We start from the raw sequence: 16,789 nt of genomic DNA on the forward strand, positions 1-16,789 counted from the left end.
GCTAGCATTTGGCGTCGATTTAATTTTGAATAAAGGGTAAGATATGGATGCTAATACGGCAAAAAATGGTTCAAATGGCTCTGAGCACTATGGGACTTATCTTCTGAGGTCATCAGTCCCCTAGAACTTAGAACTACTTAAACCTAACCAACCTAAGGACATCACACACTTCCACGACCGAGGCAGGATTCGAACCTGCGACCGTAGCGGTCGCGCGCTTCCAGACTATAGCGCATAGAAACCGCTCGGCCACATCGGGTCGGCGCTAATACGGCATCCTCAACTTTTGGTTTCTCTAATTTATAGAATCTCTCAAAACGCCTATTAAAACATCCTTTGATATCTTCACCCGAAAGTACCTAAAGTCATCCATTTTCAAGCTTCTTAGCATTGTTTGCATTCTCTATAGTTCTGGCGGAAGACGTTCATAGTACGTCCCTTTCGCCGTCAGCAATAGTTTTTGACCAGCTTATGTATTCGTTGACAAACTGAGTCTTAACGCATCATTATCACCATCATCATCAACAACGACGGCAACGACATCAAAATTACCATACGCAACTTCAATATTTTGAATATAAGCTGAAACTTTTTCACTTGTTCATATATCCAAAACTTTTGTGTATATTTTAGAAGCTCTGACTATTTGTAGTAATAGTTTTGGCAATTTTCGTCAGATTTGTATCAAATTCAGTATGAATGTTCAAAATCTCTTCAGCTACTTTACTATAGCTGTGTATTGCCTTAAATGTCCTCCAAGCCAGAGCTAAACTTTCTCATTCAAATGTTTTACAATCAGTCCAATTAGCCTTTACACCCAGATAACTCCTCTTGGATGATGACCAAATATCGGTAGTGAGGCATACAAAATCAACGTTTTTCAGAGTTGTTTGTATGCTATACTTATGCTGTGTATTGTTAAGCAGTTTTTTTATTGCACATTTTCGGAAACATAATTTTTGGTGGGACGAATAACTGCTGTGTACCTTCAGTAAGACCCTTAAACGATTCATTCTCTACAACTGCTATAGACGACACTGTACCACTTAGGAAACAAACGATACCACGGTCAAATCGTTGACTGCGCTTACAATGTAGTGTCGAATAAACATTGTTAGTACGAGTACAACAGAGCATCAAAATTTTCGATGACCGATATAAACTATCGATACCAATCTTACCGACAACAAGAAAAGGCTATTATTCAAGCTCTCCATAGACGTAGACACTGTTTACAAACTTGAAGTTGTCACTGTCACATTGAATGAACTGTCTTACTGTTTCCTGTGAGTAAACTCGTAATCACACAAAAATTTGATATTGACCTCGCTCCCTCCTCCCTTCACGTCCTTTTGAGATCACTAGGCATTATCAGATAATTTCGTTACGTTTTACGTTAAACAAACAATACCAATAAATACATAACATGTCGTCAAGTCCTACTACCTTTTCTACTAATCAGGGTCATGGTTATATTCGCTTGACAGGCATACTTCTGGCGTTAATTGTGCCATCTGTGTCCATCATGGTTCTATTTTTTATTTAAAAAATGGCTCATTAAATGAGAAAAAACTACAAAGCATGAAGTAAAAGAATTCAAGAGAAGCGTTTTGCATTTTACAAATACGAAATATGTAAATATTTTTATCTGTTTCAAATAAAATAGAAAATGTTTTTTAAAAAAATATTTCAAATGAAAACGGAAATAGGTATTTTGTATTTTACATCTGCATTTAAAATACATGTATTTCATATATTTCACATATCTGAACGTGTATGTTGCTTCTTTTTATGGGTTCGTCAGGAAAAAAACGTTAGATAGAAATGGCCTCATTGTTTTGAAACAGAGTAGAGGATCAACAATATTCTGGCGGGCGTAAATCCTAGTACGATTCAAAGTAGAGTAAGTTAGTCTGTTTTCTTCTAATATAAGCAACCCAGCGTATTCGAGATCACCCTTTATATCTAAATGTATGGTTCCACATATTTCGCATTTTTAAATCGTCTTTGGCAAAGCATTCCACAAAAACAGAACACGAAATCTTTGGCTGTTGATTTTCTTGACTAATTTAAGCAGATCATCATTGGCACATGGTCTCTCTGATACTGTAGTTAGGGGACCTTTTTTTTAAAAATAGACAGGCCAAGTCCTTTCTTGTATGAGTTTATATATAGTCCTTTACCGATAGCGACGGTCTGTATCACTCTCTTATGCTTTTCAGATTCCTGTAGGTGCTCCTGAGCGTTTGGTGCATTCTTCACTGTTCAGGCTGTGGAGGCATCCTCTCCCGCCAATGACCCAACTGCCAGTAGCCCTCTAAGACGATAATTATAAATGGGATAATTCCATAAGATGTCTTAACGCTCCTATCTTCTTCTTCTCCTTCTTTTCCTTCTACAAGACGCTTTCTGCCGCTATCACTGCTGATTTGATACACTTTTTTAAACACCTCATAGTTCTTCTTCTTTACTGTATGATGAGCCACGTTTGAAATTTATTACAGAATCCAAATTAAGTTTGGTACGCATTACTTTGCCGAACTGTAAATGCCGCAATACGTTGCCCTATGCCGATGTCCACTTGTTCGACATATTCGCTTGGCTTTACCAGCCTAAATTCAATCTGTATCACGACTTTCACCCAACCCTTGATTTGCAGCGTACGCTAAATCCTGCTCCTAGCAGGTCTTCTCAAGTAGGTTAATCCCCTTGTCAGAATGAGCCACACGCTTTAGCAGTTCATTGACCTTACTGAAACCAATAGTTTATACCCCTCCCGTTTATGATACACTGTCGAATTGGAGACGAAATGCCCTCTGCATTGAGATTAAGGGCTTTTTCCGAACACGCGAACGCAGAAAACGTTAAGCTGCTTGGAAACCATCTTATTTACAAATGATCGAATTTGTTATCTGTTTGCGTGAGCACTCCTATCGGTCGTTTACGTAACTATCACTGCTCTGCCGGGTCGTAACCAAACCTTCAAATCCTCTTCTTTTGGATGTGTGTAGATTATTCATATTCAGTTTATATTTAATTAAATAAAAATTAAGGATCGAGGTGGCGCTGTGGAGCACAATGAACTCGCATTCGGGAGGACGACGGTTCAATCCCGCGTCCTCCCATCCTGATTTAGGTTTTCCATGATTTTCCTAAATCGCTACAGGCAAATACCGGGATGGTTCCTTTGAAAGGGCACGGCCGACTTTCTTCCCCATCCTTCCCTAATCCGATGAGGCCGATGACCTCCCTGTTTGGTCTCTTCCCCCAAAACAACCCAACCCAACCCAACCCAAATAAAAATTAATTGAATCACGTCCAGATTTTTGAATATTACCCTATTTTAGTTACATCTTATAGCTTTCTTCATTTGGGAAGACAAATACGTCAAGACCGAGCGAGGTGGCGCAGTGCTTAGACACTGGACTCGCATTCGGGAGGACGACGGTTCAATATCGCGTCCGGCCATCCTGATTTAGGTTTTCCGTGATTTCCCTAAATCGCTCCAGGCAAATGTTGGGATGGTTCCTTTCAAAGGGCACGGCCCACTTCCTTCCCCATATTTCCCTAATCCGATGAGACCGATGACTTCACTGTCTGGTCTCCTTCCCCAAAAACAACAACAACAAATACGTCAGTACTTACGCCAAGATCAGCTGATGTCGGCCCACGACCCCGACCATGGCCTGGTACGCGCTCGGGGCGGCTCCGGTGGCGGCATCCACAGTGCCAGTCGCCGCACGTGCAGTTGGAGCAGGGCGCGGCCTGCCGCCTGGAGACCGGATGGCCGCGACGGCGTCGTTGAGCGCGTGCAGCTCGCCGGCGACGGCCAGCATCAGCACGACGAAGAAGACGTCCAGGTAGAGCGACGCCTCGACGGCGACGACCAGCGTACACACTTGCAGCGCGTACACCAGCTCGTAGAGCGGCGACGCCGACGTGTCCAGCCCGGGCAGCCAGATGGGCAGCGGCAGGCTGCGCCCGGGCGACGCCCCTCCGTCGTCCACGATCACAGGGTCCAGCGTCCACATCACCGCCGGCACCGACACCATCATCTGTACAGCGCGACACACCAGTCTCAGAAACGTCTGAAATATCCGAGGCCCAGCTACTGTGTTCAAAAAATCAATAAGGGTTCGGTACGAAGAGTCTTATACCCGTGTTAACCGTCAAGAAAATACGACCCGCATCTCTCGTTAACTAGCAAACTGCCTAAAAATGTACGAGGGCTGTGCAAAAAGTAAGGTGACGTTTCAAACTGCACGGGCAACGTACATTCTTCAGTACTGGCCATTAAAAATGTCACACCACCAAGATAACGAGCTACAGACGCGAAATTTAACCGACAGGAAGAAGATGCTGTGATACGCCAATGATTAGCTTTTCAGAGCATTCACACAAGGTTGGCGCCGGTGGCGACACCTACAACGTGCTGACATGAGGGAAGTTTCCAACCGATTTCTCATACACAAACAACAGTTGACCGGCGTTGCCTGGTGTAACGTTGTTATGATGCCTCGTGTAAGGAGGAGAAATGCGTACCATCACGTTTCCGACTGATAAAGGTCGGATTGTAGCCTATCGCGACTGCGGTTTACCGTATCGCGACATTGCTGCCCGCGTTGGTCGCGATCCAATGACTATTAGCAGAATATGGAATCGGTGGGTTCAGGAGGGTAATACGGAACGCCGTGCTGGATCCCAACGGCCTCGTATCACTAGCAGTCGAGATGACAGGCATCTTATCCGCATGGCTGTAACGGATCTGCAGTCATGTCTCGATCCCTGAGTCAACAGACGGGGAGGTTTGCAAGACGACAACCATCTGCACGGACAGTTCGATGACGTTTGCAGCAACATGGACTATCAGCTCGGAGACCATGGCTGCGGTTACCCTTGACGCTGCATCACAGACAGGAGCGCCTGCGATGGTGTACTCAACGACGAACCTGGGTGCACGAATGGCAAAACGTCAATTTTTCGGATGAATCTAGGTTCTGTATTTGTCATCGCCATACTGGCGTATCACCCAGCGTGATGGTATGGGGTGCCACTGGTTACACGTCTCGGTCACCTCTTGTTCGCATTGACGGCACTTTGAACGCTGGACGTTACATTTCAGATGTTTTACGACCCTTGGCTCTACCCTTCATTCGACCCCTGTGAAACACTACATTTCAGGAGGACAATGCACGACCGCATGTTGCAGGTCCTGTGCGGGCCTTTCTGGATACAGAAAATGTTCGACTGCTGCCCTGGCCAGCGCATTCTCCAGATTTCTCACCATTCGAAAACATCTGGTCAATGGTGGCCGAGCAACTGGCTCGTCACAATACGCCAGTCACTCCACTCCTGTGGTATCGTGTTGAAGCTGCATGGGCAGCTGTACCTGTACACGCCATCCAAGCTCTGTTTGACTCAATGCCCAGGCCTATCAGGGCCGTTATTACGGCCCGAGGTGGTTGTTCTGGGTACTGATTTATCAGGATCTATGCACCCAAATTGCGTGAAAATGTAATTACATGCCAGTTCTAGAATAATATATTTGTCCAATGAATACCCGTTTATCATCTACATTTCGTCTTGGTGTAGCAATTTTAATGGCCAGTAGTGTATTACCGATCTTTTTTTTTTTGTTATGTTTGTACACGTGTCCCGAACATATGTACACAGTTTTCGATTATTATAAAAAATGGAGCATAATTTTGCATCAGTTTTATGTGAAAAATCAAAGTGCTTTAAAACACTTGAAATCTTGATAGTAGTATACGGTGAGTCTGCTCTAAGTAAAAAATAATAATAATAGTAAAAAGATGTTTCCAAGATGGCCAAGTAGATGCCAATCACGATCCTCGCTCTGGACGCCCCAGCACTTCAGCAACAGATGATAACGTCGAAGCTGTGAAGAAAGTGTGTTTTGTAAAATTACCGTAAGACATGTTGACATATCGATTGGCTCGTGTCATTTTTTCGGCTATTTTGGGCATGAGACGTGCGTCACCGAAGTTTGTTCCAAAACTTCTCAATTTTGTTCACAAGAACCGTCGCATGAGAATCGCTCAGGAGCTCTTGAATGACGTCAATGATGATCCTGATTTGCTCGAAAGGGTCTTAACTGAGGGTGACGAAATATGGGTTTACGGTTATGACGTCGAAACCAAAGCCCTGTCGTCCCAATGGAAGCATCCCAGGGAGCCAAGACCGAAAAAAGCACTCCAATTTCGATCAAACGTCAAGGTTTTGCTCACTGTTTTTTTTTTTCAATTAGCGTGGGGTAGTGCTTCATGAATTTTTTGCTTAAAGGTCGTGCGGTCAATACGGAGAATTATCTCGACGTTATGCGCCGTTTGCGAGAAGCAGTACGCAAAAAAACGTACGGAATTGTGGCTTTTGCATCACGAAAATACCCCTGCTCATTCGCCGTTGCTTGTGAGAGATTTTTTGGACAAAAACAACCCGACAATCATGCCTCAGCCACCACATTCACCGGATTTGTCCCCCTGCAACTTTTTCCTGTTCCCAAAACTGAAGAGACCTATGAAAGGACGAAGATTTTTAAAGACTGAGGAAATAAAAACTGCATCGCTGGAAGTACTCAAGGCTGTACCAAAAAGTGCTTCCGAGAAGTGCTTCGAGTATTGGAAGAAGCGTTGGCACGAGTGTATTGTATCGGAGGGAGATTCTTTGCCCGGAACAACTTGAATATTGATGAATAAATAAACATTTTTTCATAAAAATATAAAGTCACTTTACGTTTTGAACACACTTCGTACATAAAAGAGAAACTTGACGGTATGAACACATTTTTCAGTATGAAGTTAAACGCTCTTTGGCCTGAATGCATGCATTGATTCGATTGGGAAGGGTATCGTAAGACAATTGTATCCACTCCTGAGGGAAGGTGGTTGACAAGAACTTTGACGACGAGTACGCCCGTCCTCACCTTCCTATGCAGTCCAGTGAAGGGCCATTGCCTCATCCGAATGCAAATCTGCATACTACATAGTTCGACTTACCGGCCTAATGGAGACCCACTGTTAGGCCCTTTTCAAACTCTTCAGCTGCTGATTACTCTGTTTCTCGCGAGAACACGTCTTCTACGTGCCCTTTACACTAATCATTCAACAGCTGAACGCTCTTCACGCCCCTTTTATACCCTAGCAGTCCTGATAACGACACTGATGCACTCCGGTGGCCATTCTACCTCTCATAGAGGTAAACTGGAATAGAAGGGAGAACCGATAGAGGTACTCAGGGTACCCTCCGCCACTCACCGTCAGGTGGCTTGCGGAGTATGGATGTAGATGTAGATGTAAATGTAGATAGAGAATTGCAACTCTACGTCTTCATCTACATCGTACTCCGCAAGCCAATTAATAGTGAGTGGTGGAGGGTACTTCTAGTACGACTACGAGACCCCACTTCCCTGTTCCACTCGGGAATAGCGCATAGCAAAAATGATTGTCCGTGAGACTCTGGATTAACTTTGATTTCTGGAATTTTTCGCCATGGTCATTTCGCAAGATACACTCCTGGAAATTGAAATAAGAACACCGTGAATTCATTGTCCCAGGAAGTGGAAACTTTATTGACACATTCCTGGGGTCAGATACATCACATGATCACACTGACAGAACCACAGGCACATAGACACAGGCAACAGAGCATGCACAATGTCGGCACTAGTACAGTGTATATCCACCTTTCGCAGCAATGCAGGCTGCTATTCTCCCATGGAGACGATCGTAGAGATGCTGGATGTAGTCCTGTGGAACGGCTTGCCATGCCATTTCCACCTGGCGCCTCAGTTGGACCAGCGTTCGTGCTGGACGTGCAGACCACGTGAGACGACGCTTCATCCAGTCCCAAACATGCTCAATGGGGGACAGATCCGGAGATCTTGCTCGCCAGGGTAGTTGACTTACACCTTCTAGAGCACGTTGGATGGCATAGGGATACATGCGGACGTGCATTGTCCTGTTGGAACAGCAAGTTCCCTTGCCGGTCTAGGAATGGTAGAACGATGGGTTCGATGACGGTTTGGATGTACCGTGCACTATTCAGTGTCCCCTCGACGATCACCAGAGGTGTACGGCCAGTGTAGGAGATCGCTCCCCAGACCATGATACCGGGTGTTGGCCCTGTGTGCCTCGGTCGTATGCAGTCCTGATTGTGGCGCTCACCTGCACGGCGCCAAACACGCATACGACCATCATTGGCACCAAGGCAGAAGCGACTCTCATCGCTGAAGACGACACGTCTCCATTCGTCCCTCCATTCACGCCTGTCGCGACACCACTGCAGGCGGGCTGTACGATGTTGGGGCGTGAGCGGAAGACGGCCTAACTGTGTGCGGGACCGTAGCCCAGCTTCATGGAGACGGTTGCGAATGGTCCTCGCCGATACCCCAGGAGCAACAGTGTCCCTAATTTGCTGGGAAGTGGCGGTGCGGTCCCCTACGGCACTGCGTAGGATCCTACGGTCTTGGCGTGCATCCGTGCGTCGCTGCGGTCCGGTCCCAGGTAGACGGGCACGTGCACCTTCCGCCAACCACTGGCGACAACATCGATGTACTGTGGAAACCTCTCGCCCCACGTGTTGAGCAATTCGGCGGTACGTCCACCCGGCCTCCCGCATGCCCACTATACGTCCTCGCTCAAAGTCCGTAAACTGCACATACGGTTCACGTCCACGCTGTCGCGGCATGCTACCAGTGTTAAAGACTGCGATGGAGCTCCGTATGCCACGGCAAACTGGCTGACACTGACGGCGGCGGTGCACAAATGCTGCGCAGCTAGCGCCATTCGACGGCCAACACCGCGGTTCCTGGTGTGTCCGCTGTGCCGTGCGTGTGATCATTGCTTGTACAGCCCTCTCGCAGTGTCCGGAGCAAGTATGGTAGGTCTGACACACCGGTGTCAATGTGTTCTTTTTTCCATTTCCAGGAGTGTATATGTAGGAGAAAGTAATATGATGTCTGACTCTTCCCAGAAAGTACTCTCGAAGTGTCAATAGTAAACCTCTCCGTGATGCACAACGTGTACCTTTTAACGTCTGCCAGTGGAGTTACTTGAACAACTCTGTAACGCTCTCGCACTGACTAAACGATCCCGTGACGAAACGCGGCCCACTTCGCTGTATCTCCTCTCTCTCTCTCTCTCTCTCTCTCTCTCTCTCTCTCTCTCTCTCTCTCTCTCGCTCTCTCTCTCTTCCGTCAGTCCTATCTGGTAAGAACCTCAGATAGATGAACATACTCAAGAATCGGCCCTTGTGTGCTACTTCCTTCGTGGATAAGTTGCATTTCTGTAAGGTTTTTTGGATTCTCAGTGTGACATCTGATTTTCCTACTATTTGGTTTATGTGGTTTTTCCACTTAAGGACGCTCTGGATAACTACTCCTAGATGTTCTACGGTAGTTACTATGTATGTACCATGTTACATTTATTTCCATTCAGACACAAGCGCCAGATCCTGCAGTATTCATAAATCTTCTCCATAATCGATACTGTCTTCTGGCATTGCTACTTTCTCATACACAATTGCATCAATTGTGAACAGTCTTAAAGAGCTTCTTATGCTTTCTACTAAAGCATTTATATACACACATAAAAAAGTTTTGCATTCGCTCGGTTCCGACATCTAGGGCTAGAACTTAAAAGTTGGTTACGCTATGGTCAACTCAGCGCTGCCCTATGAATACGTAACTTAACATCGAAGATTAAGAACATCGATGTTTTGAGGGTAAGAATTTTCGGTCGTCTGCGTTTTGAAGTCGATGATGAAACTGAAACCTGCATCGATGATTTGGCCACTTTCCGATGACTGCCAAATGCTATTTATTACCTGCACTCTCTTCGAGGAAACGGAGAAAATGGTTACGTGCTGTTATTAGTGGTAAACGAGGAGACAGTAGTTCCACCGTGTTTGCACGGACCTGTGACCTTGCGCAGACCATTTCTTCATTGAAACTTCCTGGCAGATTAAAACTGTGTGCCCGACCGAGACTCGAACTCGGGACCTTTGCCTTCATATCAGCGCACACTCCGCTGCAGAGTGAAAATCTCATTCTGGAAACACCCCCAGGCTGTGGCTAAGCCATGTCTCCGCAGTATCCTTTCTTTCAGGAGTGCTAGCTCTGCAAGTTTCGCAGAACAGCTTCTGTTAAGTTTGGAAGGTAGGAGACGAGATACTGGCAGAAGTAAAGCTGTGAGTACCGAGCCTGAGTCGTGCTTCGGTAGCTCAGATGGTAGAGCACTTGGCCGCGGAAGGCAAAGGTCCCGAGTTCGAGTCTCGGTCTGACACACAGTTTTAATCTGCCAGGAAGTTTCATATCAGCGCACAATCCGCTGCAGGGTGAAAAACTCATTCTGGCATTTCTTCATTTACTTCCAAATGTCTCTAATGGCGAAGATCTTCATCACTTCAATCTTGTATCGTCAGTCTCCTAGACAAAAAACAAAAATGGGCAATAAGACGTACGAGAAACATGCGTAATTAGTTACTTACATGTCTCGTGAACAACTCGAAAAGTGACACAAGCTCACTGAACAGAAGATTTTGACTAACTCCAGTCGAGGATTGTCAGTTGCCTATTTAAAAAAGAGAAAGGAAAAAATAATAAGGTGTACGAGAATCATGCCTAATTCGGGGACAGAAAGAGCTGCCTATAGGAAAATGAAAGAGTCCTCTGAATAAAAGAGAAGCAACTGTATGAATATCAAGAGCTCAGACGGTGAGCCAGTACTTAGCAAAAAAACGAAAGCTGGAAGGGGGAAATCGTACGTACAGGATCTGTGTAAGGAGGACAAACTTGTGAACAATATCATACACAGAAAATAAGAAGTAGGTGAAGATGAGATGGGAAGTATGTTATTACAAGAATAATTTGATAGACACTGAAGTGGAAATATAGCCATGGAGTAGACGACTTCCCCCCACAATTTTTGACATCGTCACGTCCTTGAGAAAGTCATCCATGCACTTGGTGTGCAAGAACCATTCGTTTGCTACTCATGATTTGGCACAAATTATTTACAGAAGAATAGTAGAATGGTGGATGCTGGGCTTGGGAAGGACCAGTTTGGTTTCTGGAGAAATGTGGAAACACGCGAGACACTATTACTTACCCTTGATAGGTTCAGAACAGGCAAACCTACATTTATAGCATTTTCAGGTTTAGGGAAAGCTTTTGACAATGTGGACTATATTACATCCTTTGAAGTTTTCAAGGTAGCAGGGACAAAACACGAGGACCGAAAGATCAGTTATAATTCGTGCGGAAAGCAGCCTACAGTTATAAGAGTCGAAGGACATGAACGGAAATCCATAGTTGAGAAGGGGATTGGTACAAGTTTGTAGCCTGTCCCCAATGTTATTCAGTCTGTACTTTGAGCAAGCTGTGAAGGAAATTAAGAAGAAATTTGGAACGGATATTAAAGATCAGACTTTGTGATTTACTGATGACAGACAGCAAAATACCTGGAACAGCAGTTGAACAGAATGGATAGTGTCTTGAAAAGAAGTTATGAGATGAGCATAAATTAAAAAAAACAGTAAAACAAGGGTAATTACATATAATCGCATTAACTCGGACGGTGCGGAGTCAGATAGATAAAGAAATGAGATACGAAAAATCGTTATTTGGGCAGCAGAATAAGTGATGGTCGAAGTAGGGAAGATATAAAATGTAGATAGGCAATACCAAGAATCGCGTTTCTGAAAAAGAGCAATTTGTTAGCATCTAATACAAACTTAAGTGTTAGGAAGTCTTGTTGGAAGATTTTTTCTAGATTGTAGACCTGTACAGAAGTAAAAGATAGATGATAACTAGATCAGACAATAAGAGACTAGGAGCTTTTGAAATGTGGTGCTGTAGTATAACGCTGCAGATTAAATCGATAGATCGAATGGAAAATGAGAAGTTAATGAATCGAACAGAGGAAAAAATAAATTTATAGCTCAGCTTGACTAAAAGAAGGGATCGGTTGAAAAGACACATCCTGAGACATGAAGAAATTGTCAATTTCGTAATGGAAGAAAAAGTAGCGGGGAAAAAGCTGTAGTGGGCGAACGTGAGATGAATACGTAAGCAGGTTCAAATGGATGTAGGTTGCGGTAGTTATGGAGAGATGGAGAGACTTGCACAGGACAGAGTAACCTGGAGATCTGCATCAAACCACTCATCGGATAGAGGACCTCAACAGCAACGACGAGAAATTTATTGAATCGTTCTCGAGAATGATATTCTATTATTGCTACGACAATCTTAGTCTCTATATAGTCTCTGAGATCGTACAGCCACATAATTATATAAATTCAAATCTGTTTTACACAATAATATTCGTATACAAATAAACATTATCACTTTTGCACGTCACTAAGATTCTCCTGGATGTGTAACGCTTAATGTGTAGTGAAACTGCCAGAGTTCGTAACCTATTCGGACAGCATTTATCAGGATGATTACTTTGATTTATGATTGTTGCTTTGTATCTGTTATTTCAAAATGGCTGTGCATTATGGCATACTGTATTGTTATTGGGTGACAGAATCAAGGGGGAGGAATATCACTGATGTTGTCGCATAAGGAAGCGGCTGGCATTGTTACGTAGTACTGTAGTGGTTGGTGGCCCCTAAGACCTATCAGAGCTTTCTGTAACGTGCAGAGTGTTGTTTACGTCGCGCAGTGGATTGAAATCAGCCCTGCTCGCGGAAGTTTATGCTCTTAAAGTATTAACTTATTCATAAATAAGTGAAATGAGTTAATTCATGTTTGATTCAGACTTGCTCCTGTTTCTTCCACGTTGGCCACTTTGTTCGACGCATTGTTGCACGCGGCCGATCTGAGTCATGTAAGACTGGCATGCACTAAAAACAAGTAAGCACAAGAAGCGCTGTACCAGAAACTGGTTACTAGGCGTTTTCTCTCACCTATAAATGTTTCCTCCTTACTCTACGGATTCTATATAATAACTACATTTTGATAGTGGAATACTTGAAAGAAGTAGACACATAGATTAAAACCTAGCGTCATAACTCCATGTGATTCAGTTAATCTTACCGGAGGCAGCTCACTTAGACACATGTCTTTTGTGTTGTACACACACCAAAAAAAAGTTTTGCATCACCCCGGTTCCAAGAACTCCTGAAGATAGACGTTGACTGTGGATATTGTATCACAGACACAGTCCCTTTGACTGTTCAAAGATGTCACCATACCCGCCCAAAGATGTAAACAACCACGCGTCAGCAGCGCCTATTAGACGGAGGGGTCCGACAGCCCATCAGTTCAAGTCGTTCCACCAGGAAGGCTCGTGTTGTCATGCCTAGACGGTCAGTACCGCGGTTGGATCGCGTCCGCACTGTTACTTTGTATCAGCAAGGGCTCTCAACAAGGGAAGTGTCCAGGCGGTCCAGAGTAAACCAAAGCGATGTTGTTCGGACAAGGAGGAGATACAAAGAGACAGGAACTGCCGATGACATGCCTCGCTCAGGCCGCCCAAGGGCTACTACTACAGTGGATAACCGCTACGTACGGATTATGGCTCGGAACAACCCTGACAGCAACACCACCATGTTGAATAATGCTTTTCGTGCAACCACAGGACGTCGTGTTACGGCTCAATCTGTTCGCAATAGGCTCCATGATGCGCAACTTCACTCCTGACGTCCATGGCGAGGCCCATCTATGCAACCATGAGACCATGTAGCGCGGTACAGACCGGCGCAACAACATGCCGAATGATCTGCTCAGGATTGGCATCACCGATGAGTGTCGCATATGTCTTCAACCAGACAATCGTTGGAGACGTGTTTGGAGACAACCCGGTTAGGCTGAACGCCTTACACACACTGTCCAGCGAGTGCAGCAAGGTGGGGGTTCCCTGCTGTTCTGAAGTGGCATTGAGTAGGGCCGACGTACGCCGCTGGTGATCGTAGGAGGTGCCGTAACGGCTGTACTATACATGAATGCCATCCTCCGACCGATAGTGCAACCATATCGCCAGTATATTGGCGAGGCATTCGTCTTCATGGACGACAGTTTGCGCCCCCATCGTGCACATCTTGTGAATGACTTCCTTCAGGATAACGATATCGCTCGACTAGAGTGGTCAGCATGTTCTCCAGACATGAACCCTACCGAACATGACTGGAATAGATTGAAAAGGGCTGTTTACGGACTGTGAAGGATCAAAGTCGAATCGCCGTTGAGGAGTGGAGCAATCTGCACTAACACTGCCTTGATGAACTTGCGGATAGTATGCCACGATGAATATAGGCATTCATCAATGCCAGAGGAGGTGCTACTCGGTGTTAGAGGTACCGGTATGTACAGCAATCTGGACCACCAACTCTGAAGGTCTCGCTGTATGGTGGTACAACATGCAATGTGTGGTTTCCATGAGCAATAAAAAGGATGGAAATGATGTTTATGTTGATCTCTATTCTAATTTTCTGTACAGGTTCCGCAACTCTCAGAATCGAGGGGATACAAAACCTTTTTTTTAATTTATGTCTATACAGGGTGTCCCAGGAGGAGTGGTCAATATTCAGGGATATGACAGGAACGACCACTCGAAGAAACAAATTGTGGTAAACATGGGCTCTAAAATGCATACCTTGAGACCTACGAGTGCTTATTAGTTAATTACTTAGATACATCATGATCCTTGGTTCATTTTTCACGATAGATCGTAATGATTTGGAACGAGTCATTTTACATTCACAATGCAAATTAATTTGTACATACAGCTACATTCTGAACATTTTTAAGGGCTTCTTCCAAAAAGCAAAAAGATATGCAGATGTGAGTTAGTAATTTCTAAACATCACGTTTTTCACATTACAATAACAGAAATTGTTCTACGGGACAGAACGAGTTGTCAAGGAAAAACTTTACTCTTTCTTATCAGACTTTACTTTGCTGTCTGACAAACATTTTATATCACTGGGTACCTGACGAAAATTTTTGTTGCAGCATTGTATACCCCTTTTTGTGCTAAAGACAACTTTAATGTGGGGTGATGAATGTCATTTTTCTTCAGGTGTTGTATTTATGTACATCGTTGTTCCTTTTGAACTGTAGTGGACTACTTACAACAAACGACATGTGCGAATAAATATACTGTGAAACAGTAATAAGAATGCCACCTCATTAAACAGATGTCTGCAAGATAACCGTGAGTGAGCACCACACATTAATCTTACAGTACGTTTTTGCGCAATGAAGACTTTCTTTCTTAAAGATGAGCTACCCCAGGACATTATTCCATATGACGTTATTGAATGAAAATATACGAAATAGGTCAATTTACTGAGTTGTCTCCCCCGAGATTTGCAATGATACTAAGCGCAATTGTGGCTAAACTAAGTTGTTTTAGAAGTTCCAAAATGTGTTTTTTCCAATATAATTCTCATCAGTATGAACCCCTAAGAATTTTGAGGTTTCCAGCCTATTTATTATTTCGTTATCATGTTTTACATTTGTTATTGGTTTGCTACCTCTATATATACAGAACGGAATATGTTGTGTCTTTTTAAAATTGAGAGTGAAACCATTTGCAGAAAAGCACACAGTAATACTTTAGAAATTTTGTATACCATTCTTCTGTTTTTGCACATATGCTTGGACTGATTACAATTTTAGTGTTCCTTTTCTGGCGACTAACAGACCCTGCTTCCATAGCTCCAGCAAAGGCGGATAGTGGCAGATGTCTCACTATTCGTACTCCCGCTCTGAAGAGGATCCTGAAGTAGCCTACGTAGAAATTCGGCATCTACCGGGGTTAGTCATCCTCTAGTCTGCCGCTATACCCATATTATGTACAGTGTTTCCAAGGACTTTGGCCACAAGATCACCCTGCCGGAATGCAGTTCTGCCAATAGCTGTGGCAAAGATGTGGAGAAGATCCACTTTTCACAACAAAAATACTGTTCGTAGGGGAGGATGGCTACAGGCGAAATGGGATTATCAATTTTCATAGCTAACATGTCCCAGCCGGAATAATTAAACACACAGTTGAAGAAGAAAGCCATCAACTCACAAGTGCAGGTCGTATGTAGTAGCAAATAGAACAATTTAGAAGATGTTTTCTTTCACTGTAAGAGACTATTGTCTTCTCATTGTTTTACTCATTTGATTACTAACTGCTGTAGGTCGTTTATAATAGGAAAGAGCTGCTGTAGAAGAGATGTATATGTTTCACAGTACCGGAGATGAATAAGCTCTTACGGTGTGTATTTTACAGCTCATTGCGACATTACTGTCACATATCGCTAAGCGATATTGTTACATTTTCTGTCACAATTTGGTAGTTATTTTATTGAGAGTACTGAACATGTATACTTGAGAGGAAGGTTCTGCGTTCCTCTGCTGGTAATCTGTGATTCTGATGTGATCTCAGGGTCCGGATGACGGCAGAAGGCATCAGTGAATCTTATCAGGAGAGGGGTGCTTCCCATGGGAGATGGGCAGTCTTCGCAATCATGAATCCGTGACCTGCTTCGTGCTTTTATGGGCAGAGCTTGCCGAGGGTAGGGATGTTGTGCCGCCACTGCCATCTCCAGAGAATAACTGCCTACGAAATTTTTGATTTTTCTGCACAAACGTGACAGGTCAAGATGCCGCGGCGCCGCCCAGCCAGAATGAGAAAGACGGCTGCTTTTGCTCCAAAATTTTGGTCATCCAATCGAACTGAGTAGCCCCGTCATTGACATGGACAGGCCGACCTATCGAGGAGAGACCTCTGTGAGCCAGTAGCAAACCTCCTGTTTTGTAATGTCCGTTGTT

General features: G+C 44.3%; 1 protein-coding gene across 1 annotated transcript in view; it reads right to left on the reverse strand.

The window, feature by feature from the left end:
* The window catches only part of LOC126355320 (odorant receptor 43a-like), a 257,686-nt gene that overhangs the window by 209,808 nt on the left and 31,089 nt on the right, over positions 1 to 16,789 (reverse strand). Inside the window, exon 3 of the mRNA XM_050005613.1 lies at positions 3,646 to 4,055. Coding sequence (XP_049861570.1) covers positions 3,646 to 4,055 — 410 coding nt within the window. The remainder of the gene's footprint in view (positions 1 to 3,645; positions 4,056 to 16,789) is intronic.

Source organism: Schistocerca gregaria, chromosome 3, assembly GCF_023897955.1.
Source record: "Schistocerca gregaria isolate iqSchGreg1 chromosome 3, iqSchGreg1.2, whole genome shotgun sequence".
Lineage (NCBI taxonomy): Eukaryota > Metazoa > Arthropoda > Insecta > Orthoptera > Acrididae > Schistocerca > Schistocerca gregaria.